The sequence below is a fragment of the Opisthorchis viverrini genome, assembly GCF_000715545.1.
Source record: "Opisthorchis viverrini unplaced genomic scaffold opera_v5_80, whole genome shotgun sequence".
NCBI classification, from domain to species: domain Eukaryota; kingdom Metazoa; phylum Platyhelminthes; class Trematoda; order Opisthorchiida; family Opisthorchiidae; genus Opisthorchis; species Opisthorchis viverrini.
In genome coordinates this window covers 792,417-817,519 of record NW_008751735.1, presented here as the reverse complement: position 1 = coordinate 817,519, position 25,103 = coordinate 792,417, and the positions used below count along the sequence as shown (strand labels likewise).

The 25,103-nt window shown below is 45.3% G+C and overlaps 2 protein-coding genes across 2 annotated transcripts in view; one reads left to right on the top strand and one right to left on the bottom strand.

Moving 5' to 3' along the window:
- The window catches only part of T265_04658 (hypothetical protein), a gene marked incomplete at both ends in the record, with an annotated part of 70,512 nt that overhangs the window by 36,078 nt on the left and 9,331 nt on the right, over positions 1-25,103 (bottom strand). Inside the window, 11 exons of the mRNA XM_009169449.1 lie at positions 404-525; positions 2,597-2,677; positions 3,208-3,412; positions 8,757-8,886; positions 12,630-12,662; positions 13,287-14,366; positions 17,371-17,868; positions 21,414-21,686; positions 23,883-24,287; positions 24,725-24,823; positions 24,861-24,980. Coding sequence (XP_009167713.1) covers positions 404-525; positions 2,597-2,677; positions 3,208-3,412; positions 8,757-8,886; positions 12,630-12,662; positions 13,287-14,366; positions 17,371-17,868; positions 21,414-21,686; positions 23,883-24,287; positions 24,725-24,823; positions 24,861-24,980 — 3,046 coding nt within the window. The remainder of the gene's footprint in view (positions 1-403; positions 526-2,596; positions 2,678-3,207; positions 3,413-8,756; positions 8,887-12,629; positions 12,663-13,286; positions 14,367-17,370; positions 17,869-21,413; positions 21,687-23,882; positions 24,288-24,724; positions 24,824-24,860; positions 24,981-25,103) is intronic.
- On the top strand, positions 7,494-7,700 carry T265_04659 (hypothetical protein; the record flags this gene model as incomplete). Its single annotated transcript, XM_009169450.1, has 1 exon — positions 7,494-7,700. One exon carries the CDS (start codon positions 7,494-7,496, stop codon positions 7,698-7,700), a length of 207 nt encoding a protein of 68 aa, XP_009167714.1.

Sequence of the window (25,103 nt, the reverse complement as noted above, 5' to 3'; positions counted from 1 at the left end):
ACATTTTCATTCATGGGTCGATAAAATTAGTTCAGCCAAGCACATCAAGCAAAGTATCCAACCAATCGGGTTCGGTAAAAGTCAAGGTTATCAGGATAGGATGAATCTGAGTGGAAAGCGGCGTTTCAACATCAGGCACAAGGCGAGATGGTTCAGTGGTTAGAGCGCGAATTTACTGACCGGAAGGTCCGTGGTCCGAATCCGACCTCTGCAACTCGACTTCCTCTGTCTAGGCTTGGGCAACCTGGCAGTATCCCAGCCCTCGTACTTCCTTCAAATGGCAGCTAGGCACCGAAAGGGTGTTACAGCTAAATGATTATCTTTCTACTGTAACAAACGAAGAGTTTACAGATCTGGGTTAGTAAGACAGTGGAACGCTGACTAGTACGAAGGGAAAACTCACCAGCAAGATTTAGGCCCCACGAAGATTCGTCCGCGTTTCTGCTAATGATCACTTGCTCAATGAAACCAAATGGCTCTGTGTACGATTCGGCTCGACCGTTCTTTTCGGAGTCCTGTACGAAGCTAGGATGCGGAAACCGAAATTGGTGAAGTTGAAATAAATAGAATGTTGTGCAAAAAATGCTGAATCAATCCAGGTATCCCTTTTGAACTTGTCTGCAAGAATACACCGTTTGGAATAGCACTGGCTGGTTGAAGTCATTGTCAACATCTCGTACCCAGGTGGCACTCTCTCTACAAAACCCATTCTGGTGCCCTATCCGAAGGGTACCCCCGAAGGTGTTTCCAAGACGAGAGCGAAATGGCTCAGTCGTAAAATATGTGCCTTACGGGAGATAGGACGTCTCCAGAAGAGTTTCTTCGGAGAACAGCATACCTAGCTTATCTCGATGGAAAAGCGTTTACCATGTATGTGGCAACCGCCAGTGGAAGAACTGGCCGTTCAAGGTTATCTCGAATGTCATACGCGCTAAACAGTTCAGCAAAAACTTTAGATAGGTCAGAGGCAATGCGCTTCGCTTAGTGGTAGCCGCTGAACAGTGTTAGTCATGTTCGCCTCTGATCAGCCACCGTCTCTCTGCCTTATAGTGTCGTAATACAATGCCAGTAGATTGAAAGTAAAGAGGACAGCAGTTACGACTCTCTACTTCAGTTCACTAATGTCGATGTCATTGGACAATTTCATCGCTGCTCGAGACCACGCGTACCACGATCAGAAGCGCCCTCATTGTCACTGTGAAAGCCGACCCAGTAACTACGACAACATGAAAGAATTAAAAGAAAGTTGAGATAGATCGCAATTCTGCAATACCAAAAAATTACAAAATGGGTAAATTTCCACCACTAGGATGCATTTTGGGACAACGCTCTACGCGTAATTCTTCACGACAGCATGGGTCATTATTCCACGGAAAGACAATGGATTTGTGGTACCAGGTAAACAAACAAAGTTGTGGGCAAGAGAATGACTGCTCAAACTTTGAAAGCACCATTCACGGGGAAATTCTAAAGTTCAAGTAAAACCCTAACTGGATGATTCACACACGGACTAGAATCATGTGAGGAACTGATGATGACTGCAAGGTTTAAGAAACACATGTTTACTTCAGAACTATTGATTTGAGAAGTTCCATTCGTAGATAAGACAGACGCGTGATATAGGACTGAAAAGCCCAACAAACGGTTGGAGTGGAGTGGTGGATGAGATGTTTCACTGCTGGTAGCGGGAGAAAATCAAGTAACTGAGTTCCGGATAGCGCAGTGGTTACAGTGCGAACTTATTGACCGGAAGGTCCGTGCTTCCGGAGTCTCGACTGCTCCCGTCTAGGCTTTGGCAACCTGGGAGAATCTCCACCTTAGTGCTTTCTTCCGGTGGCATAGCGGTTAGGCACCGAAAGGATGTTTCAGCCGAACGATTGTTATTACTAGGAAACAACTGAGTTTAGAAACCACAACGACAACCGAATAGATAAGCCAAACGGAGCTGTGTTTCTTCGATCAAACAGATGGTAAACAGCGTTATTTTGCGGACAACCGTGTGATGCACTTGCAATTTATGTCGGATGAGACGGAACTAGTGGCTGCCTAGAGATATCATGTGCAAACACTGGATCAGCAATCGCCTACACCATAAGAAGTGGTGCTTGTGTTCAGTTATGAAACGAACGGAGAGGATTTGAGGATAACGTATATCTCCCAGAGAGTCAGTAAGTATTTCATCTTACCAATCCAAAATAACCGTCGTGCACCCAAACAACAGCGCACCGATGATGTCTCCACGAATGGCGACGAAACATGTGCAAGTCAATTGCCGACCTCGGTGAGCAGACAGCTCAGTGATTACGACGCAGAACTACGAACGGAAGATTCGCGGTTTGAAAAAAAACAAACCCTGTTTTAGGTTGTCCCTGTCTGAGCCGGAAAAACTTGGCAGCATCTCGAGGTCCTTTTGAGGGGCGGGGCAACTATGCAGCGAGAAGGTGCTGCAGCTGGATGTCAGTTTGCCTTTGAACTACTACTACTTTATCAGTGTCAGACAGCGAAAAAATCCGAGCCCAACTAAACACCAACGATCACACGACTGGCTGAGAAATTCATCAAAGTTGTATGCGGACTCGAAAAGTTCACCACTTACCCAATGGGTCGGTTGTTTGTTCTTGAGCCAATAAATTTACTTCGATGGGCTGCAATCACTTCGGCAGGGAAATAGGTGATACTGTTGAGCAAATGGGAGAAGAAGGTTGACAAAGATGATTGGTAAACGACCAGTACAAACCACCTTGGAAAGCAGTCAACGGAATACAATTATTTGCATACCAATAGGGTTTTCACGGGAGACTCCGCTGAATATCTCATTTTGTTCTTTAACTGAATCCACTGTACCAAGCCGCATCATGTTCCAGTAAAACAGTTCAGAGAAACTTAAAAACTGTATTCACCTGGTGATCTCCAAGAACGGCGCAACCGGCCGTGGGATGCTGAAGAGGCTTCAACAGCCTTATGAGTAGTGTTGTACGTTTATATAAGGGGTCATAGACAAATCCAAAAAGGTTCTTCACTCAAAATGGGGAGATAAAACATGAGTGAAACGGAGATGGGGTAGATCGTGTTCAATATGACTCTGCTTCGCTTTGTCAGTAACAGTGGGAAATACACGGTTCGAAAGGTCTCATTAGCTATCGAGTACATATACATATCGAAGCGAACCGAACAAAAGCATGGCAAAACAGGATTCAAATGTCATACTCGACTGTGCCATCACGACTGGACGAGTGACGCAATAGCTGAAACGCCTCCAGATTGGTCACATGACGCATACTGTGTCCATCTAATTCAGTTATGTAATCGTTGGGCTGAAGTACATTCGATCGACACACCGCCCCACCATCAAATATCTGGACGATACGACAACCATCCTGACCTCGGGCTGCAAGGGCGTCGAGTTTGATGCCTGAAATGAGAATGACATATTGCAGGTAGCTTTTCTAAGGGTGCCTCCGATAGACAAGTGAAAAAAATATATTTGGGGATGTAATCTACGAATATGCAATTTAGAAATCCTGATATTAAAATTATATGTATTGATCCCCGCTTTACACAACTAAGATCTTGTAACAACAAAAACGACCAAGCTGAATAAGGCGGTAAAAGTGAATCGTGCGATGATTTGTGCGTCTATGTGACAAACAATGGCATGACGTGCCAAACAGAAGTCTGAAGAACGAAACAGCCGGAGATGCATACAGTCCTGACAACTTGAAAGAGCAATACACTGACAGTGATGAATTGACACGAGGACCGCAGAGAATTTGTCGAAACAATAGTAGCTCGAGTAATAGTGGCTGCTTCAGTCGCCTAGCCTGACACCCGTTTCATGTCGTTGTGTTACCAGTGTGGTTCGGTAGTGATTCCCCCTTTTCCTGCTTGTGTTTTGGAAGAGTATATAACGTCCCAACGAGAGTGATTATTGGAAGAGGGAATCACGTAGCTTCATCACTCCGGTTGAAATTTGTACCGCGTTGTGGCCTGTCTACCAAGCTTGCCCAAAGGACAGCAATACACCAGTAATATATGCTGTCGCTTAACATGCATGAGGAAAGAAGGCCGAAGTGAAGAGTGAAAGAAAAGGGAAGTGTAGGAATTTGGTGCGGAGAAATCTCACGCGCTTAGGGAAAACGGCCATCTTTGGAAAATAGTAAAATAGTAAAAATAGTAAAACACATCAGAGTATCATATCGAAAAAGGACACCATTAGCGAAACTGATCCAGTATCTGCGAACCTCGATATAAACCCAGTGTGCAATGAAGGGCGAACTTTAGCTTGGCTGTCTGACTAGGAACTGACGACGTAAACTCCACTGGGATTGGCTGCGTGTCATAACCTGAAAATTCTCCAGCCATGTGCAAATAGGATAACGTGAGCCCAGGCCAGGAAGATGGAGAGATCTCAGTATTCAGTCCGACCGAAGCCGCTTCCATTTCACACTGTCATGTCATGGTCTGCTCTCCACGAACTTTTCGCCTACCACCTCATTGCGCAATTGTTGCAAAAACTCCGTCAGCTAGATAAACTTGCTGAAAATAATCCGCCTGGTGATGTAGACGTTGGTATTTAGTATATATCACATTTTCAATATTGCCGTTGATCAACTCACTAATGCAAGGCCGTTTAAGTTTTATTTTGCGGATTAGCTGGAATAAACTCCGTGTTTTCCAAACCGCATTGACCCTCTCCGTTTCCTGAGCTTTCTGATTCCACCACGCCTCTGTCAACAGGCACGCTAGGTTGGAGCTGTCATCCAATCAGTGTATTGAGCCCAAACGGAAAAGACGTGTTGCACCCGGGAGTAACAGTGACCGTAGAGAGATTAAGCGGGTTCCGTGTACGAGCTCCAAAACATCACAAGCAGAGTTTCCGGCATCAGGTGTAGACATGGTGATCTCATACCAGTTGCGGTCAATGTCTTCGAGGGTGGCTGCTTGTAATCCATTGTTACAATAAGCACTGGCATGTTTCCCCAACGTGTGGCATACAAAGCCCTTCTACGGCTGAATGGGGAGTTTGGTTCCGGGGTTTACCAGGGAAAATCAACAAAAGCCTGCGGTCAAGGGTCGAAACGCCCCATTGGTGACTGATGGCTGTCTGCAGGGCTACTCAGCGGTAGGGAGAGGTCTGGTAGAGCAACTACACCCATTTTAGTGCAGCTGAGAAACGGTTGTGAACAGTACAAAGTCACAAAAGACGTTCACCATTATCAGTACGTTGTACATGCCTATGATGAACTATGACGTAATACCTGTGCACCAAAACATCTCGTGAGGGTGACCATACCCGAGCTCTTCATGGTGAGCGAGAGGGTGGTCAGTTTTAGACAGACAGTGCCTTCGGTTGAATCACAGGCACAGTTCACTGGTGCATAACTGAATACGACAAACCAAGAGAGCTCAGTATTTCGGCCAATGCGAGTTTTCATCGGAGCACAGAGGTATCCAGACGATCAACTAAGACTGAACTCATGAACTGGGGGCCTTAATAAAGCCGGCAAAACCAACTGCAGCAGTTGCAGGGTCACTAAAAGTCGATGAGGTCTAGAGAGGGGGCGCCGTGAGCTCAAAAACTAGGATTCTGTATCTGGGTTCCAGATCAGCTCGACGGGCGATTTGCCTAACAGCTCGCAAATTAAGGGTTGCAATAAAAACAAGAAAACGAGATTCGAATAGCGGACACCGACTAGTAGATATGAACGGTGTTAGTCCCCTAACTGCATAGCAGACGTGTCTACAGCTTGGATCCGTATTGGTGATTATTAAGCGGGAAATTAGGTATTTTGGACATAAAGATGAATAAAAATGGGAGGCGCTCGTAGTGATATGCTTTCGCTTATCCACGATGCTGTATGCAGTGAATGAGGCGATTCGGCACAGGTCACCAAAGGACCACCAGTGTGACATGGTTGTACGTGGTTGGGATACTGCCATAGCACCCAAACCTAGACAGGAGGACGAATATAGTCCACACCCAAAGCCTTTGGCTCAAAAGGCTGACCGCAAGGTTGCGGTGGTGTGCTTGGGATTACATTAGTAGCCCAAATTTTAAGGAACAAATTGCCACACTTGTTCCAATCCCCAACCTGATATGCAAGGAGAGTGTGTTTATCAGGTCTCCCTCCATCAAGCAACCTGGTAGAAGAGGCTGCGTTGGTGTAGACTGGGCATTCTCCAGCACAACCCAACTGGTTACTGAGGTACACAAACTACGACGATAAAAACCCCACTCTCTTCGAGACAGGCGAACTAAATATAATCGCCATTCTCAGTGCAGACGATCAATAATGCTGCAAAGCACGCAGTGACGTGAAAAAGAGTTCGAAAATGTGTAAATAAGCCTGGGGGTCGATGGCACGATTTCAGTATGAGGCCGCCTACGCCTACATCACTGGCTTCCATCCACGAATTGAGTAGAAACTAACCATCGAAAGGATGGAGAGACTTGGTAAGATCGGTAAAAAAGAAATGCAGTTAGACAAAACGGAATTGGGTGGATGATAGGAAAGAGACCGGAATAAACCACAGGTATTGCTTCAGACAAGTTGCTCGCTCAACTTGGCTCTGGTCTACGAACACACCAATTACTCTTAGGTCATAACAAAGACCGATAAAAAGCGAACAGTGCACAGTACATATTGCATTTCACATGAAAATGCTGCAATACTGCAATCCTGTGTACACCATAAAAGTATAAAAGTAACTACTGTTTTAAACTGCCAACCACTTCACAAGCAACCTCTCCATCTTATCTTATAAAAGAACACATGGGAAAAACTGTGAAGCAAAACACCTATTGGCCAAGCTATACAAACAGAAAGGCAGAACAAAAACAGGCAAGTTTTGCGACTAGATTTCTACTGTTTAGTTATCTGCTTCGTTTTATGTAGAACAGTGAAAAAAGTTGAACAGTTGATTGCTCTTTCTTTAAGATATCTGGTAGGCTGGATGGCCACCAGACACGTCTGTGAGTTTGATGAAAACAGTTGGTTCACAAATAATTATTACCTTAAATCAGAAGAAAACATTGGGAAATACACCTGTCTGCATGATAAATCAGTGTGGACGGGATGCTCCATTAAAACTCTGCAGTGAAGTCTTCAACCGAAACTAAACCTAAAGATGTATCGCTTTTTACTGGTCCACTGAAGACCTTTTCAATAGTTAAAACTTGACCAAACAAAATTCCAATCTGAAAGACATTCCAGTTCCACTAGGGGTGGCCGGTCGCATGTCGCCTCTCTTTACTACAAGCAGCAGTCCACAAGTGAGTATCTCTCCTTAAAGATGAAGACCAAAAGACCAGTTGAGATCTTGTGAACATCCTTGGGAGTCTAACAGCTGATAGCTCTGTAGCCAGGTTAGATATCAACGAAATGCTGACTATCCCGGCTCACAAGAAGCTATCGCCAAAGTGATATTAAGATCCTGGAAAGCAATGGAAATTGCCAACTTTGGGTAAAGGTGTGCCAAAAGGCCTTTGAAAAATGTGTCGCTACCAGGGTCCGCAAGTCACTGCATACTCCACTATGCATAACCAAGAGCTGCTCGCAGAAGAAAACATGGACCCCTGTCGAGTACTTGATGCTATCGAATCATGGCCACCGATAACCATGGAAACCTATTGTTACGCGAGTGAATTAGAACAAACGACAGGCCAAACAGAGTGGACAGATGGGATCAATTCGAGATAAAACGGTTTCTGTGATATGTCTGCTATCCCCATCGTCCCGGTTGCTCGAAGGCTAGAGATAGATTTTCGTACAAAAGGCATGCACTGCTTCAGATGTCATTCGTAGACGAATCACCATATCACTTCATGATCATCCCACTCTTGACCAGTAACTTATACATGCGATCGACCAAAAGTGTGTGTGACTATGTAGCATTTTTCTTACATTGACTCCACCTACTGGCACCATAGATATGTACAAGTTGAAACCTGTATAACTCAATAGGCAGCTTGTACCGGATAATTTGGATTCACGTGATTGCCTGTTCTGAATGTAATTATATGTATCATACGTAGCAAACAGCGACTTTTGACAAGGATTGCAACGAAAGCCGTTGAACACAGAGCTGAACTGTTCGTAAGCAAGCAATACGCAGTTAACAAGAAGGATGCTTATGCATGTGAAATGCACAGAACCGTTGATTTGGCAACGACCGCACAAGCAGTAGTATTCAAAAGTAGCCTGTACTGAGTCGCCTACGCAACCGGCTGGACACCCTGTGTCCGATATGAAATTGAAGTAAAAGGATCGGTGAGTGAACAGGACAGAGGAGTTCTGAAGACAACAACGTCCGACTGATGATGCATAATTTTCGGGACAAACAGATAAGTGAACGACGTATGCGAATGACGGTCTGACGACCCCACCCCCCCGTAAGACGAACCCAAGGCTAGTCTAACCACTATTTGGCTTGATCGGTAAAATTATGGTCACAGAGAGTTATTCCTCGCATCGCTATACCCGGAACGCCGGACTACTATGGCGGGTAATTTGAAGCTAGGTGGGCGAAGAGTACAAGAATAAAATACAATGAATTAGGATACAAAGCAACCTGATCAATTAAAAATGAATTTAGGGTGGTAATGAAACAAGCGGACAACCCCGCAATCGTTGCCAGTTTCTCAGTGGGGAATCATTTGACGAATCCACGGGATTGGGGATGGTACTTCTACGGACGAGAGCGAGGGCTGCGCATATTCCCCGTGGACATATACAACCGAAAAAACACAAACTTACCAATGGGAGCGGAAAGGAGGACAATTTGTGTGAATTTTTCCTGTGACTTCTCAACAGGTGGGACATCCAAGTAGGGGTCATGAAGATCCGACTGTTGGTAGTCTTCCGGCAGGACGTGAAAATTAAGGGGCTGCAGAATGACAAGATGAGAAACGATGGTGAATCGAAAGTGATCATTGCTCGATACAAAAAAAATGGGTAAACCGTTCAACGCGGACAGGTTAAAGACCAGGAAAACACCACGCAAGAGGTTGAGAAGTTTCAAGGTGTCAAGTACAAAAACAGCAAACCTTTGGCAGTACAGACTGGATTAGCGATACAAGCCTACCGATGAAAATACCCAACGGAAGCCAGTAAAAAAATCCGTGATGACATTGAACAGCGTGCAAATTTCACCCATAAACTCGTGCGACCAACCAGAGTATACGCCAAACCAAGCGAACTGCCACCAGGGTGGTTGCAGGGTGCGGTACACACCTGCGTTCTGGCCAACGAATTTCCTTAAGGAGCCAGTCAGATGCCACCTTCTTGTTTCTTTAGACAAGAGGAGGACCACATCTTCGACTCGCGTCCGAAAAGACATCGAAAAGATTTGGCCTGATGCCAGAGCTATGCTTTCATTGAAGGGTCTGTACTTGATTGCCGATAAATCCTGCTGCCAGATCGTTAACAGATTACCAGGTCTCTAAATCAGTCGAAGCGCACACAGTCTTACGATTGATTGATTTTAATGATTCACTAGTTAACCGGTTGATTCGTGGTCATCTGTTCATCGATGACTATTAGAATAAATGGCTCAACAGAACTGATTGCACGCACCGGTGACATACAAAGAAGAGAATACACTAACGCCCGTAGACAGCTGGTAGGTCATTCCTAATGTCGGCCCATCCTGATTTAGGAAACGGTTGCCTAAGAGTAAGACGATATTCCACACTGAGTGTCCAAAACCCTGGTTAACGGAAGGTTGGTGAGTGGACGGGTGCAGACCACGACATGGAGACGCACAATAAAGCCTACTGATTGTTATGGGGCGTTCGCGCCTTCATCACGGAGATCCACGTGATCCTTCTTGCACATGGTCAAAAATCCCACAAGGCATGGTAGGTTATCGATCCTAATGGCCCAAGTGTTCGCCATTGGCCAGACTACCTAGTTAGTAGTTGTAAGTCGTTACATGCTGGACCCGTGTTTGAGGATGCTGGATCAATCCCGCTGATAGCGTACTGCAATGCTGCGGCATCTATAGGGATGCTGCCAGAAAGTGTAGGTAGCTTAACCGTCTTTCCTAGGGGTATAGAACTCTGCTTTCTTTCCAATTTACCACCGCTTTCTCCCCCGCGATTCAGTGGCAGTTTGGTACCGGTATCTATTGCCGGTGTATTGCTGTCCATGGTGATGATGACCCGAGAGAGGGAAAGAAAGGATCCGGACTAGAGAAGTCTGTAAGATTAGACCGTAGCGCGGCATACAGATACACCTGACAATACCTCCGATATTGGTAGACAGTAAATTCACTGTAGGACCACATAAATTAGTTCAACTATAAAAACGAAGTGTTTACTGGTACATGGAAGCATGCAAACAAAATCTGCGGGTTGCTGAACCACCATCATTTTGTGCACATAAATGTGATTTTACGACGCATGTATCTACGTGGGGACGTCATGTCACCAGCACTGCCGGCTCAGATCGGAGGCCGATACCATATCATACCAATCAAGGTGAACTGAACATGTGAATCAAACAGCAGCGGACCGACTGCACATGGCAGTCGGTCGATATGCGCCGGACAGACCACCTAGATCGGTCGTTACTGGATGCACAAACGGCGAGTGAACGTGGACGGATGTAAATTCCATTCAAGTGAATAAACATTCGATTATCCTGTCACTCAAAGCGTAGGTCGAATAATACCAAACAGTATGACGTGCGGGACAGCACTATCAACAATACCGTCCCATATGTCTTTCCAATGAGTAGCAACTACACTGCGTTTTCTCTTGATTACGTCATCGAAAATGAGACAGGCAGGTCGTACTAGAGGAGCGAACAGCACATTTCTTGGGGTTGAAGTACACCATTCCCTAGTTTTTTTCATTACGAGATAGAAAAAACTCAAGCAAGTCCAGTCGCTTTAGTGAGTTCGTCATACCAAGCGGCGATGAAACGACTAATAGTTACCAATTTGTGCACAGTCTGGGGATTGTAAGTACTAGATAGGAGAAATACACTCATTTGCAAATCAATTTGGTTTCACGAGCCGACTCAACTGAATCTCTCGTTTATGATATTCTACAACTGAATGTGCTGCACACAGGCCGCCTCATGATTCAGTTGGCACGATATTCGAGATATCGCAGTATATTTTCATTAAGGAAACCACTCATAAGGTTGCTGAAAACTCTTTGACAGCCCACGACCGGTTTCGCCCTTTTCGGGGCTCATCAGGTAGGCTCAGTCCCCGACTTTCCGTCAACCTTATGATCTACTTGAACCCCAATTATTGCACTGTTTTCGAGAAATACACTCATTTGCAAATCAATTTGGTTTTCACGGGAGACTCAATCGAATCTCTCGTTGGATGGAGGGCAGATAAGAATCAACAAGAAATGCGAAATTCAGGAGAGGAAAAAACTCTACACACAAATAGCAAACAACCATGAACAGCGTACATATGCCCCTGTCAACAAACAAAATCCTTCAGGGACACTTCATTGCTGGGGGATCACAAGGTGCCAATCCCAATCGAGTTGCACTTTTCAAACGACAACTGAACAGTTGAATGCCACCTTTAAAAATATATGGCAGTCTGCCAACGAACAACTTTCCAACGTGTTTGTCGAAGAAAGTCGGCTTGCGTGTATTCCACCCACTACCTGTGGTAACTCGGATTTTGTGTGAAAAGTTGCTCTTGATGAAGACCTACACCCATACCTTCAGTATAAACCCAACTGAACCCTGAAATCGTCTTTGTATATCACAAACAAAATATTCCTTCGGACCTCCATTAAATCTCCCATCACATTAGGTTGTAGGTTATCGATTAGTTAAATGTCCCAACACCAGCGCGAGGGCTGGTATACTGCCAGGTTGCCGACAGGAGAAGTCGAGAGGCGGTCGGGTTCGGACCACGGACCTTCCGGTTAGTAAATTCGCGCTCTAACCACTGAGCCATCTCGACCCGAGATGGTCCATGTACCGAAGCCATACACAAGTCATAGATATAGCTAACCGGTGCAGGACACCGGAACCTTTCCCTTCACGAACATATAAGACATTTTTATCAACTGAAACAAAGTTGGTGCGCCTCAGTTGTCTAGCAAGCCAAATGAGATCAAGGATACAAGGACAAAAGGTCGACCAGTCATGCAGTGGTTGTTCTGTTTATGCTTGTAAACAAACCTTCAGCTGTAGCACCCTTTCGGTGCCTAACTGCCATGCCACCCGAAGGTTGCACGAGGACTGGGATACTGCCGGTCCTAGACAGGGGAAGTCGAGAGGCAGAGGTCGGGTTCGAACCTCGGACCTTCCGGTCAGTAAATCCGCGCTCTAACCACTTGGACCATCTCGCCCCTGTTTATGCTTGTAGGTAACTATTTCCAGCCAGACTACTGAAAAATGTTCTGTTCTATGGGAGTCTTTTTATGAAGAATGTCGCGAAAAAATTGTGAAATGTCGAAGCTGCTTCTTTCCTGAATATATTACTTAGATGGTATCCAAAAAGGAAGAGAGAGGCTCGATGTCCCTCACATTACCGAAGTGCACATAAAAGCGAGAGGATATGCCAATCAAAGTAAAAGTTGTCATAAAGTATGAAAAACCACTTCAAAAGAACCGTATTGAATGCATCGGAACAGCAGACTAACTCACATGATCTTTTGAACACTCCAGCGGAAATGAAGCCTGTCAAGGGGATAGAAGACCAGAACGATTAGAACGAGTAAGGTCATATGTGTCAGGGAGGAAACTACAGAGAGGCATGCGTGAAGAACGATGAGGTCGAAACGTCTTGTCATGCAAACGCGATTGTCCCAGAGTTGTCATTAATTGCTACGGAGATGAAAACTAACTTAAAAACATAAAGCCAACCGCCACACCACAGTTGGACATGTGCACAACTAATTGTAGAGGAAACACACTGGTGCGCGCTGTGGTAGCTACTGAAAACTATACACATACAACACAACGGTGATGTAGCGAACAATAAATGTTCAGCGGAAAACAAACAGTCCGCATTCCAAATTTCCCTTTAGAAGTTTGGATAGTACAATGAGAACATGGAGGCTGGTAGATGCAGGCACTTCGTACAGGCCAATAACCGAAAAAAAACGGTCTTACTGCATTCACCCAAACCTGGTATGAGCAGTACTGATTCAAAAAAACTAACTTGACCACATAATGAGACAGGTAACAGTGAATGTCAATGACGGAAACAAGCCAACAGAACTGGGTGCGTTGAAGAAATCGCAAGGTGAAAAACATCAAGGCATGCCGGGGGTAACGACAACAGCATTGCACGACGCCAACCTTTAGCTCCGAATACCCAATATCAGGCATCGGCATATCATCTTGCAGGTCATCTAATACATCAAGGCAGTCCCCCGATGAGTTGGACAGAAAGGATTCGAGTGGAAGACTCTGAACAGTGTGTTTGCTTCGACGTTCCAAGCGATGGTGGTTAATCGAACGATGGTGAACAGAAGTGGCAAGCACCCAGCCGTCAGATATATTGGAGTCTGGCGTGAATTCCCTCACAACAGGCCAACAACATGACCGTAGAGATCGGGGAGAATTGGGTCGGGTGGAAGAACTCTCAGTTTCTGAGCTTAATATGCCTGAGCGAAAATAGGAAGACAGTGAAACGGTCGAAGTAGTCGACAAGTCTATATCAGCCGCTGTACCACTGGGACCATCTGTACAAAACGACTGATCCGAGTCTACGTCCATAGTAGACGAGAACACGGCCACTGCATCATCCACCAGACTACATGATCGTGACTGGTTCTCGATTGACAGCGAATGCACTTCCGGTTCGTCCAATGTGCGAACAGCTGGCACTAGTGTGGGTGAATGCACGACCTGTTCAAGAGCTATCTGTAATATCTGGTCGACGAGCTGTTCAGCAGTGTCGTATAGAGCAGTTTCGTGGATAGCTGACTCCTTAGGTTTCGCAAAATAACCTTCGTCAGAGATCGAGGTAGACGAACAAGAATGAGTCCAGTTCATTTCCAAGGACTCTTCGTCCGACGACGGGTGCACTGAGTATGAGGGTTCCAGTAAAGCAATAGCTGATTCTACGACTTCTGTAACCAAGTCTGCCGCAAGCATGGAAAGTCGAGAAATCGAACCATTGACTGTCGTGACACCATCAACTTGCATTCGACGGGGGGTTGGTGAGCAAGGCCGATAATCACCTAAAACCACTCTCTCACACAAGTCCCAGGGATGAGAGGACCAAGTCATGCAAGAAGTGTTTGGTGCTCCCAAACATATGAGCCCACAAGACTGAGAGCGGGTGAGTGGTACAGTCGGCTGTTCAGGAGCGACAGTGAGGAGGGAGGTGGATTTCTGAGATGACACAAGTCCGCAGTCTGGAACCGAGAAAGACTGCATGCAGCGGATAGTGAGGTGGATAACGAGCAACATGTGTCATGCGAAATTGAGATGGATTTTGGGGACAGAGAAGAAAGGAACAGTATTTAAGAACAAGGCATAGTTGTGAATTAGGAAGCGGGTTGAATAAACCAAATGCTAAACTATGGACATTTTCTCAGCGGGGCGGTGGAAAACCAAAGGTGAGAGAGCGTCAACCCCTCCACATACGCATTTCACATATATTTATAATGTTGATAACAAGGCATAAGATATTTGGATTCGCCAAGACGGTCAGGTAGCCACCACCAGCTCACCAGGGCTGTCTGACTTGCTGATCAACTTGGCGATGAGTGGGTGCATTCACGTGTTCGTGCTTGGGGAGCAAATGTATCCAGCGGGTCTGGACACCATATACAGTCACCATAAGTGATCCAAAGGTGCGACAGTTGGATTTTGGAATACTGTAGATATGGTGGATGTTGACAGTGGTTATTGAGAGGATGTAGGCTTTCTGAAATCGTCGCCGTAGCGGCGAAAGAGACCCTATCCAAACATCGCAGGTCTTTCGAGGAATTTAAGAACTTGTCGTTAAAAGAGTGACCTTCGTAGAGAGGTGAAGTACTGCACCAGAAAGATAGATTAACTATGACTCGCAAGCAGGTTTTGCAGCAATATGCTTCACTTTAGACATCGGTACGGTCTGCTTGTACGAACACGCATGCATCATCTCCGTGTATGGAAATCGATGGTCGGAATTTTGTTCTGACTAGTTAGCTGCGCACGGTCTCAGGGGTCGCAGTGAATGGCCTGAGGATTCAGGTAACAGCTTAATGCCGGTACATGACAGGTGGTATTCCAAGGTCATTTACTACCCTGTTATTCACATCGGTTACAATTGTGACCGTTTGAGTTAGGGAGAGAAGTAGAAAACCAGCGCTCCAATTCTGTCTATTTTTTTCTGCAGAGGGGCACTCAAAAGTGGTTAAGACTGTACGAAAAACTGGATTAGCAAGGCTTCACGAAAGGCTAGGTTAGTCGAGGAGTGTAGAATCATTCCACATTACATTGTTTGCTTAGAACAGTCTTCTAATCCGTACGCCACATCCCGATTTTCCGGAAAAGATCACTACTATCACGCGCTCTTCATTATAGTCATGTCGAAAGCAGTGGAAAGAAAATAAACTGAGTAACTGTTGGCCGCTTGAGTCTCTGGAGAGTTCTGCAACACCATTGATACTGCCTAGTGTATTTAGGGTGTTTTCTTTTAACACGACTAACATTGTACCGCTAGTCAACGAGTGATTGCATACAAAGTTAACAACAACAACAACACGGCTCTCTCCTGTTGTCTCCCCATTACAAACGTCAACACAATTCCCATGCCGTTCTCCTATTAGCTCTTTTGGATTAGCATGTGTTGCAGGACTCTCCCCAAATATAAGTACATAAACACTTAGCCTCTATGCAAACCCAATAGTGTGAACTCCGTGCGGTATGGCGAGAAAGACATGATGATATTGGTCAGCTCTCCAAGGAAAACATGCACCATCAACGCACTGAACAACTTTGTCGTGACTTCACAGCAAACACCGTGTCAGACGGCTTACTGTCATCAACGTAAGTTACCAAACGCGTTCTTAAGCCAGTGGCTCAGAAAGAAGCGGAAAAGTATGAGTACCGTATGTTGTTACTGAGCATCGATACAGGTAAACAGGTATAGAAGAGGCAAACTGCAGGACTAGAAGTGCTGATCGGCAGAACAATATAGTTCGGTCAAGCGTTCATTTCAGCCCTTAGAAATGCTTTCGAAAACTGCAGCAAGGACAAAATAGGCGTCGCAGGAAGTGGATTTGGAAGCTTTGAACACCTTATGAAGCACTCAAAAGCGACCGGTTCATGGGAGTCTGCTGAGAAAGCTCCACTTATTGATTTATCCTAGCGAACAGATCACCACTGAAATGAAAGTCAAAGAAAATATAGTTGGGTTGGCAGGACGTTAGCTGTTTAGTATCGTTCGTCAAACCGTAGTTTCAAACCACCCATCGATGGCGCATAGAGCAGACTTGGCTTTTGTCCCTGGATAAATACCCTCATTGCATTGGCCCTGAATACAGAAACTGCTTCTCATCAGTGAATGTGTGATTGAGGGTGGGTACACTTCCGAAGGATTACACAGCTGCCCACAGGTAGGTACGAAAGTTGTGGTTCGGATAGGCAGCTATACTGTGGGCACAATTACGGTAGATGCGGTCTACTGGATTACGTTTTGATCAGTCTGCTCAATCCAAGCACCAAAGAATTTCTCTTGGGAACACAAATTCTACTAAAACTGCCGGTAAAAAAGACATTGCTGAGAATGGCACATCCTGGAGACTGAGGTGGGGAATCACGGCAACGCGCATGGTGTCAAGGGGAAACTGAGAGATCCCGTAAGAAAGCTGGAAAGATGTCAAAACCGTCAATACATCCAACTAGCACTGCTGATCAACTGTCTATCTCTCCAATGTAGCGTTTGACTACCGGAAAGTATCGCGTTCGAATCCCTCAGATGTGTACAACCGGTGGTTCTCAGTAAGCGAACAACTTCACACAGCTGCCTCGACTTTTAGTATTAGCTACTTTGCAGCTGGACAATCAAAACCTCATCGCTAGCTGCAAGGTGTGGATAAAAGACTTTGGAACAAACCGTATGGAACACTGTCTAGCTTTAACATCTCCAGAGAGCCGAAACTCCATTATTAAATTCTAACGAAGAGCGGCTGACTCGAGCACATTCTGTGACCACGAAAAGCGTTCCTGAATCACCGTTTACTGAAAACAAATCACATACTGTTGGTTATATAAAGAAGACCCTACCACTGATCGTTCGATTGTCGGAGTCCCAGAAGGAAGTCGCCAGACATCCAGTGACCACCACATGGGCTCATTGGATACGGCGAAAAACATTAGGGCGAAATAAAGAAAAGATCATTTGGATGGATCATTTTTTATAAATCTAATTGGAGATCTAACATACCGCTTGCCCGTCGTCCATTGCCTGTTCTCCAGTATTTACGTATAAAGGTTCGTAACCAGTAAATGTTGTGCTCATTGCTGGTTCCGAAGGCGGGATTTGAACTCTGCTGTTACCGAACACATTAACATTCGGCTCTTCGACTACATTTGGTACGAGATGCATCTTCGAAATGCCCAGCAGACACGGGCCATTCGGAGCGGACTTGAGTGCTCGGACGGCATCCTGAAGAGTGGCCTTCGACAAATTTCGGTCGTTAATAAACAACAAGCGATCACCAATTGAAATCCGGCCATCCTGATGAGCGACTCCGTTGGGGACAACTCCGTCTACCAAAAGGATGTAACCCTTACGGGAGGAAGAGAACGCCATACGAGGTAGCGTGGCGGAGCGGTGAAACTTGTGTGGAGAGGAAAAGGGAGAATGCCGATTGGAATGTCGACGCCCAAGCGTCAAGCTTATACGCCGACGGCGGGACTCAGTCTCCGACACAGGTAATTCCTGGTGGTAAATCAATGAGAAAAAAAGTGTACGTAGAACGGCATAACGGTGGAAAAAGTGGAGTCAGCGGGACAGAGATCAACTGGAAGCAGTGACTGGGGAGTCTATTATGGCACCACTAACAAGATAAGACGTAAGCTTCGTATCTCCGCTAACGATGGGTACAGCTGACAATATAGCAAATGAGACACAAGTATTCTAGGCCGTGCTGTAGTTGGACTGCAGGGACCCGAGGCAGCATGTATACAGCAGGTCCAAGCAAACACATGTCGCTTGGTTTTTTGCCTGTTCGCCGAGTTTGGCGGTTGCATTGCAATCCGACTATGAAGCTCGGCGAAGAGACCAACAACCAAGCAGCGCACCCGAGTTACCTATATTCCGCAACATTGCTAGCATACATCGTTTTTTTTCGGAATTAGACACATCACTTGCAAAAAGAACGAAATCCCAACCATGAGGATAAAATTCGAACTAACAACAAACTTCGGTATGCTGTTTGTTCAAGGGCGAAGAAGCAGTGGCAACATTTACACCAGTAAAGGGATTATAAATCGTTGGGCAACGATTTTAGTGTTTTGTACCGTTTACTCTGCGAATTCCTATGCAATTCCTGGGTCGCATTAAGCCAAGGAATATTATCCAAAATGGTTTTACTGGATTAACGAAAGAATCTGGTAGATATAACGAGGGGATTACCGCAACAGTTTCGAGGATGGAGCAGTTAAACCCTTACGATCCATCTACCTTCACAGAATTTTTTACATCTGGTAAGGTCCGATATAATACCTGCTAATATTTATAAAAATGTCTAACTTGAAATTGTAGTATATATGTACCTTGTATCCAATATCAGCTTTATCTCGCAAATATGATTCATGATTTATCCACCAGAAATAAGTACTTTTCCGTTACCTTTGAATTAGGTCACAAACATCTTCCAAAATTGACGTTCATAATTTCGTCACCTCCTTAGCTAGCTAGCTCACAGCCACATACTCCATTATCCGCCTTGTTATTTATTCGCGGTCGCTTAACAGAGAATATTGATACACGCATCAGGCAATGTCCTTCAGAGCCTGCTTGGTAGTACCGCGTGTTGGATGAGCTTCAAGGAAGTCCGTTTGGGTTGAATGAGACTTCCCCAATCATGAAATACATGTGGATGTCCACAATTTGCCACTGAACACCCGGCAAAAGTTCAACTGAAACCAACCTAAAGTGAAGTCTTGCTGACCAATTTATTCAACTTGAATGACTGTCTGAACGACCCTTGAATGCATCACCGAAGCCAAATGAAACGGTGTACGCAGTCTGTACGTAACTCACACATCCAGCTTGCCATGAGGGCTGGACAAACTCCATGCCCAGAACACACATCACAGTTAGCGGACGATGGATGCAATCTTCAACAGCTGAAAGGGAATCATTTGATCACGTGGAGCATACACAAACAGTTGACCGATGATCACATCATTCCGACCGGCTGAGAGCGTGGAGTACGTGCACCGGACGATTGGCATACTTAGGAAATCGCCTCGCTCACAAGCAATAGCTCTCACATATGTGCCCAAAATTCTTTGACTATGTGCTTCTATGTATTGGAACCAGGCGGACGGACCTGATCGGTCATCATTCTGGATGCTGCTTTGGTCAGGCGGCCAGTGATTACGACTTTACCAACAAAAAGTAAAGTATGTATGTAATTCGCAGTGATACCGCTAACCACCTTCATCATGATATGCAAGAAAATTAACTGAGGTTAAGTATGCATGCTCAGTGACCTGCTTTATCCAGCACAACTACGTGCTTTTCATCAACGCAGATGTACATTTTTTGCTGTTGCGAGTGCAGATCAGAAGGACACTGATCCAGTAGTGGAATGATCTGCTTCTGGCTTTGCAAGATACGCGCCATCGCTTCATGAAGCGAGTGCGTATTTTCTTATTTAGCTTTGCCCGGGATTGCTCCAGCTAAAAAGTACTCAATCACGACCGATTCTTGAGTCCCATTCAGCCGCATTGCACTAATGCACTTCGACCGGTTCAACCATTTTCCCTACTCGCACGCAGATGCCACACAGATGTACCACACCTCGGAATATAGCATATGAACATCATCTCGGTGGGTTAGTTTAGATGATGGGAAGCAATCAGTGCCATTCGCCTACCCTTACTTCAATTGGCCATTTCTATTCTGGAGGTGGCTAGCCCTGCTATTGAAGTTATAATTCCTTCACTTGAAGTGCTTCAAGAAACCAAGTATATGCTGTTAGTGAGTGTTTAGAACAAATTCGACCTTCAACTCCATGTACCTAATGATCCGTCTGAGATATCCGGTGTCGATTTCATTGTTTCTAAGCGACATTAAGCGACTACGGTAGGCCACTCGAAGTGAACTTTGTCCTATCACCGGTTGTCGGTGAGGTGGACTGTAAAACAGTTCGGATAACAGCAAACGCCAGCTTTGAAAACCCGAATCTAATCAGCAGGTCTTTGTATTGCGACTTGTCAGTCATGTGGAGAGAGTACGGGGGAAGTATCGAGAAACCACTGACCCAAAGCTGCGAAAACCGATCACATTAATAACAGGTAGTTCATGCCTGAAGTTGCCTCCCATTCTCCCTGACTTCGTCGCTGTTTCTTTCTCTGTGGAACTGTTTTCACTTGCTCGCGAAGTAGACCTGAAAGTCCTGGAAAGTGAGTTGGGTGGAGTAAGTCCGAAGACAAACTCGGTCCATTCATGGGAATGTGGTACTAGAGCAGATGGGATTCTTTTGCCAAACGGTGTTATTGTTGCTACAACTGGTGTGATAAATTTCAGGAGTTGAAGGGAGCAGATGTCGGATGATATCGAGTTTGGACCAAACATCATATATCAAAACATGAACCTGCAGCAGAAGTCCACTGCAAAAGTCCATGCGCAGATCGGAGAGTTCAGCCTTTTCTTTGCCTTTCTGTACCTCACCGACGGAAGTACACAGCGTTCAAATGGATTCCTCCAACCCGTTAAAACGAAAGCAACTTTTTAAGTCATTGACAGAAACTCCTCAAAATGCGCAAAAAACACTAAACCAAAGGGAAATTGGTCAAGGAAGCTGGAGGAACATATAAGTCCACCTCTAAACGGTACGTCTAGGTGAGATCGCTATCCCACTCAAGGAAGGTGTACTACTCATCCAACTGGAAATAAATACAGGTGGCACTGATAGATAGATGACTCGCCTATATTCCGATTGCCTTAGAACTGCCAACCACAGAAGCACGCGTGAACACCAGTTGGAGTTACCTCCAGGAGATCATATAAATTGCTATTGAATACCTAGTTACTAAGGTTGATTGCTTTAGAGCATGCCATGTACTGATCAACAGAGATTCCAGCCAAACAACATAAGTCAAGGAACACGACACATGAACGTCATGAAATTGGACAGAACCGCAAGGAATGGCATGTGAAGTAACTCCAACTCGATGGTGTTTACGACAGACTGACACAACAAAGCCGCTTGATTTGCACAACCGGATGAAGGATCATGAAAATCAACTTACCTCGTATTCCGAAAGACTAAATCCAAATCCACGCTCTGACTTGGTCAGCTGTACCAACAGAGGAACACTTGACCAAACGGGTCGTTTGGATTTGTAACGTGGGTCTTGCACTCGATAGGTACCAGATCGTACACGTGGCATCGTGGCCAGGTGGGAAGTGTCGGTGGGTCGTTTCTGAGGCGAATGGTGAAGGTGCCTGAAAGACTCCAGATAAGAACGACGCTCATTTAGGGTGGCTGAATGGGACTCCGCTGGATAAGGAGCATTCCCAGACTGAATGGGATTAGGGAACACAAGGAGAGAGAGCGGGTAATGAAACTGAAGCAGTAAGCTAGAACATGCTGTCCGAATGTCCCAGACAACTAGCAAGCTACTGTTCAAAAGCTCAAATATGACAGCTAGAATGTCAGCGAAAGATTTTGGACAAAGGAAACGAAGTTGCGAAATTCCTATTAGGTACTGTTGGTTCGCCGGCTTATCCGGCACACAACCTAGAACCGATAGCAACGAATTCTTATCAAACTAACTATCAACAGGTGTTTTCAAGATTTATCTTAGTCTTTTTTCTATGTGATGTAGCAAATAGATTGTAGTAGGTTGTTGACGGAGAAACTAAGGTCGTTAGTTGGGACTTTTATGCTCCTATAATACACATTATTATTATTACTATCAGTAGTAGTATTAATGCCAGATCTGTCCGTTATAATCGGGTTGCAACAGAACTCGCGAAGCGTCTCCATCGCCTGGGGTACAGTATCTTCGAGAAGCTGACAGCATCTGAGTCGTCTTTTATCAAGCCAGACCTAATCGCTCTTCGCGAGTTCCGAGCAACTATGATAGACGCAGGCATAGTATTCAGTACGGGCGTGACTGTATGGAATGAGAAGGAACAGAAGTATGGTGCTGATGACTGTTCCCTCGTCATCATTTCAGCCCTATGTACAATCGAATGCGATACTGGTTGTTCAGCCCACCAACCGATTATCATTTTATATCGAGATATCTGCTTTCCATAATCCAAAAAGGCTGTTATTGGACTGGGACTTTCTAAAGTCACGGTCAGTAACTTATGTTCGCTCACCATTTTGGGCTTACTATATACTTACGACTCTTTTATGCGTGGTGCATGGCGTTGAGTGTTCCTACTTGCCAACGACTTTCACACGTGACTCAGTATCACGGTTACCTTGTATCTGATGTGCGAGTCTTGACTGTGATAGCGTTTACTGCGCCTTGAGGAGCATTCAGCACTGTCCCTTCTCGAGTTGCGGGTCTTTACATCAGTTTTTCCATACCAAACATTCTTACACCAATTGGGATTCATCTTGTCCGACTGGAACTATTGACGATACGACTTCGATTCCCTCGCTTTATGCAACACTCACTTGTATATTCATCCACACCAATCGCTTGGGCTCCCTTCAAACGATAATAGTAATATGGGACCCCTTTTGTAGCGATTCCATTCAACTAATTGCAGATAGAACGTTGTCGGGCAGATGAGGCGCGAGCCCTTGGGCTTATTCTATACAATGGCCGCATTTAGTACCCCTTATACGACCAGGTTTTCCAAAATCTTAAGATTCCTCATATAAATGAATAGGAACAGAGTCCAAATGAGAAAAATAACAATCCCGTGTTGCCCAGAAAACAGGGCTTCGTCTACAGTATTTTTGCAGAAAATAGGGACCGTATGGGTCGAGAAAGAGCAAGTTATGAACAAATGCAGCTACTGATACAAAACCAATGTGAACTAGCTGGTTTCGATGAAAGGAATAATTATCAGCATGGTGTCGATTTACTCGGCTTGTTCAGGTGTTCATAAGCTCCAATCAATTCTTGATATGAAACAAATGACCGATTTCATCTTTCTCGCTCACCATTTCGTCACGTGTAGCTGGCACGGAGTACTCAGCCGGGCAAAAGACTGAAATTTCCCAGTACTATGAAGCAAGTCAAAATGAGGGACAAATAGGGGAACAACCACAAATAGGATAGTTGTGTCTGGTGCCCCAAATAGGCCAGACATAAGCGCTCTAACACGACAGCCGTGTGCGGCATCTATAGCGCTAGGCTACGGGTCCTTCCTAATTGAGCGACTGCTTCCAAGTTGTTAAGATTCGTAGCATTTTGCAGCAGTGACAGAGGGTAACAGTGCATATAAGGGGGGTATGGTCGGGATTGTGGGCATACCCACTAAGACGTATCAACAAAGACCGTCGGTTCTAGACTATTTCATTTCACTTTGCAAAAGCATAAAGCGCTTGGGATCGGGCCCTATATTGTGGCTAAGGAGTGGTGTTGCTGGGTATTGCCATAACTGAAAAAGATGATTTAAAAAATACGTGCGAGGCAGAGTTATCAGAGAGGTATGGCGCCTAACGCTCGAGATTACTGGCAAAAAGGAGTACGACGGCTGAATGTTGCACACTTGAGGGTTGATTGATCAGAAAACTTCCGGTCATTTACCTCCATCTTATGAGACTGCAAGTGTTCCAAGTCATGTGAATTGGTCACTGCACTACTGCCTTGCAAATCAACGACAGACCGTCGAACCCATTCGGAAATGCGGCTTTCAATCGCACGGGGGGAGACGTTGGTTGGTGGATGGCCCGTCACATTGTGCAACATAGTGGTTGAGTTTGCGGGAAGATGCACATCAGAGTAGGTTGTATCCACGGAGTTGACTTCACTGGCCATCACCTCCAGCGGTGGTTCTTCACCATGTGCACTCAGAAGAGCAAGTTCCTCGGGTGCGAACATTCGAGTAGGCTGTCTTGCACGCGACAAAACTAGTTCGATGTGAGAGGGAAGATTGCGCAGACAACGCACTGTACTGGTACGTGACATGCCACGGAGACGACGGCCGTTGACCTGTGACAAAGTGAAACAGATGCTCAGAGGAGAGAAGGAGCAAAACGTACAGCAAAAGTGAAGACGCCACTGAACGGCGTAATACAACCATTCACGTCTTCTCAATGTTGACTCTACATATGAACGGCCCGTTCTTGATAACTGCATAGGTGACGGGACTGGAAACGAACATACAGACGAAACTTGGCCTGTTTCATAAATGTTCTGTCCCCGAACAGATAATTCGGTCTACAGGTTTCCCGCGCTGAATCGAAGCATGAAAAGACCCCGCAAAGATATATGTAAGTCTTGGTGACCCGAAACAACAAATTCGCGTTCTTACATAACAAGCAATACATTCTCCCACAGAATGACAATCAGCATATAAAAAAACTGTAGAACATAATGGATAAGCAATGAACTAAAGATCAAGGTAGAGAGGGGATCGAGAGACACACCTGCAGAAGTTCATCGCCAGGTTGGATGATATTCAACGAACCAAGCAGACCACCTGGGACAATAGACTGAACGAAGTGACGGGGTTCAGCCGATACGGGCTGGTCAGTTCGCGAAGTGACGGGGTTCAGCCGATACGGGCTCGGTCAGTTCGCCGCCATTGGCTACTGGAAAATTCTCGCGTTTTCGAACCCAGTCTACGCCTTCGACACTGATCCCTAAACTGGAAGCACTTTTGGGTTTTTTAATGTGTAGCACCTGAAACGTGGTAAGATGAAATCAAATGGAGTGAAAATGGATCTAAAAAAACAGAAACGAGAGACCAAATATGCTCCTCAGCATCGATCAGTTTGGCTTTATGCAATGATAATTAAAAACCTT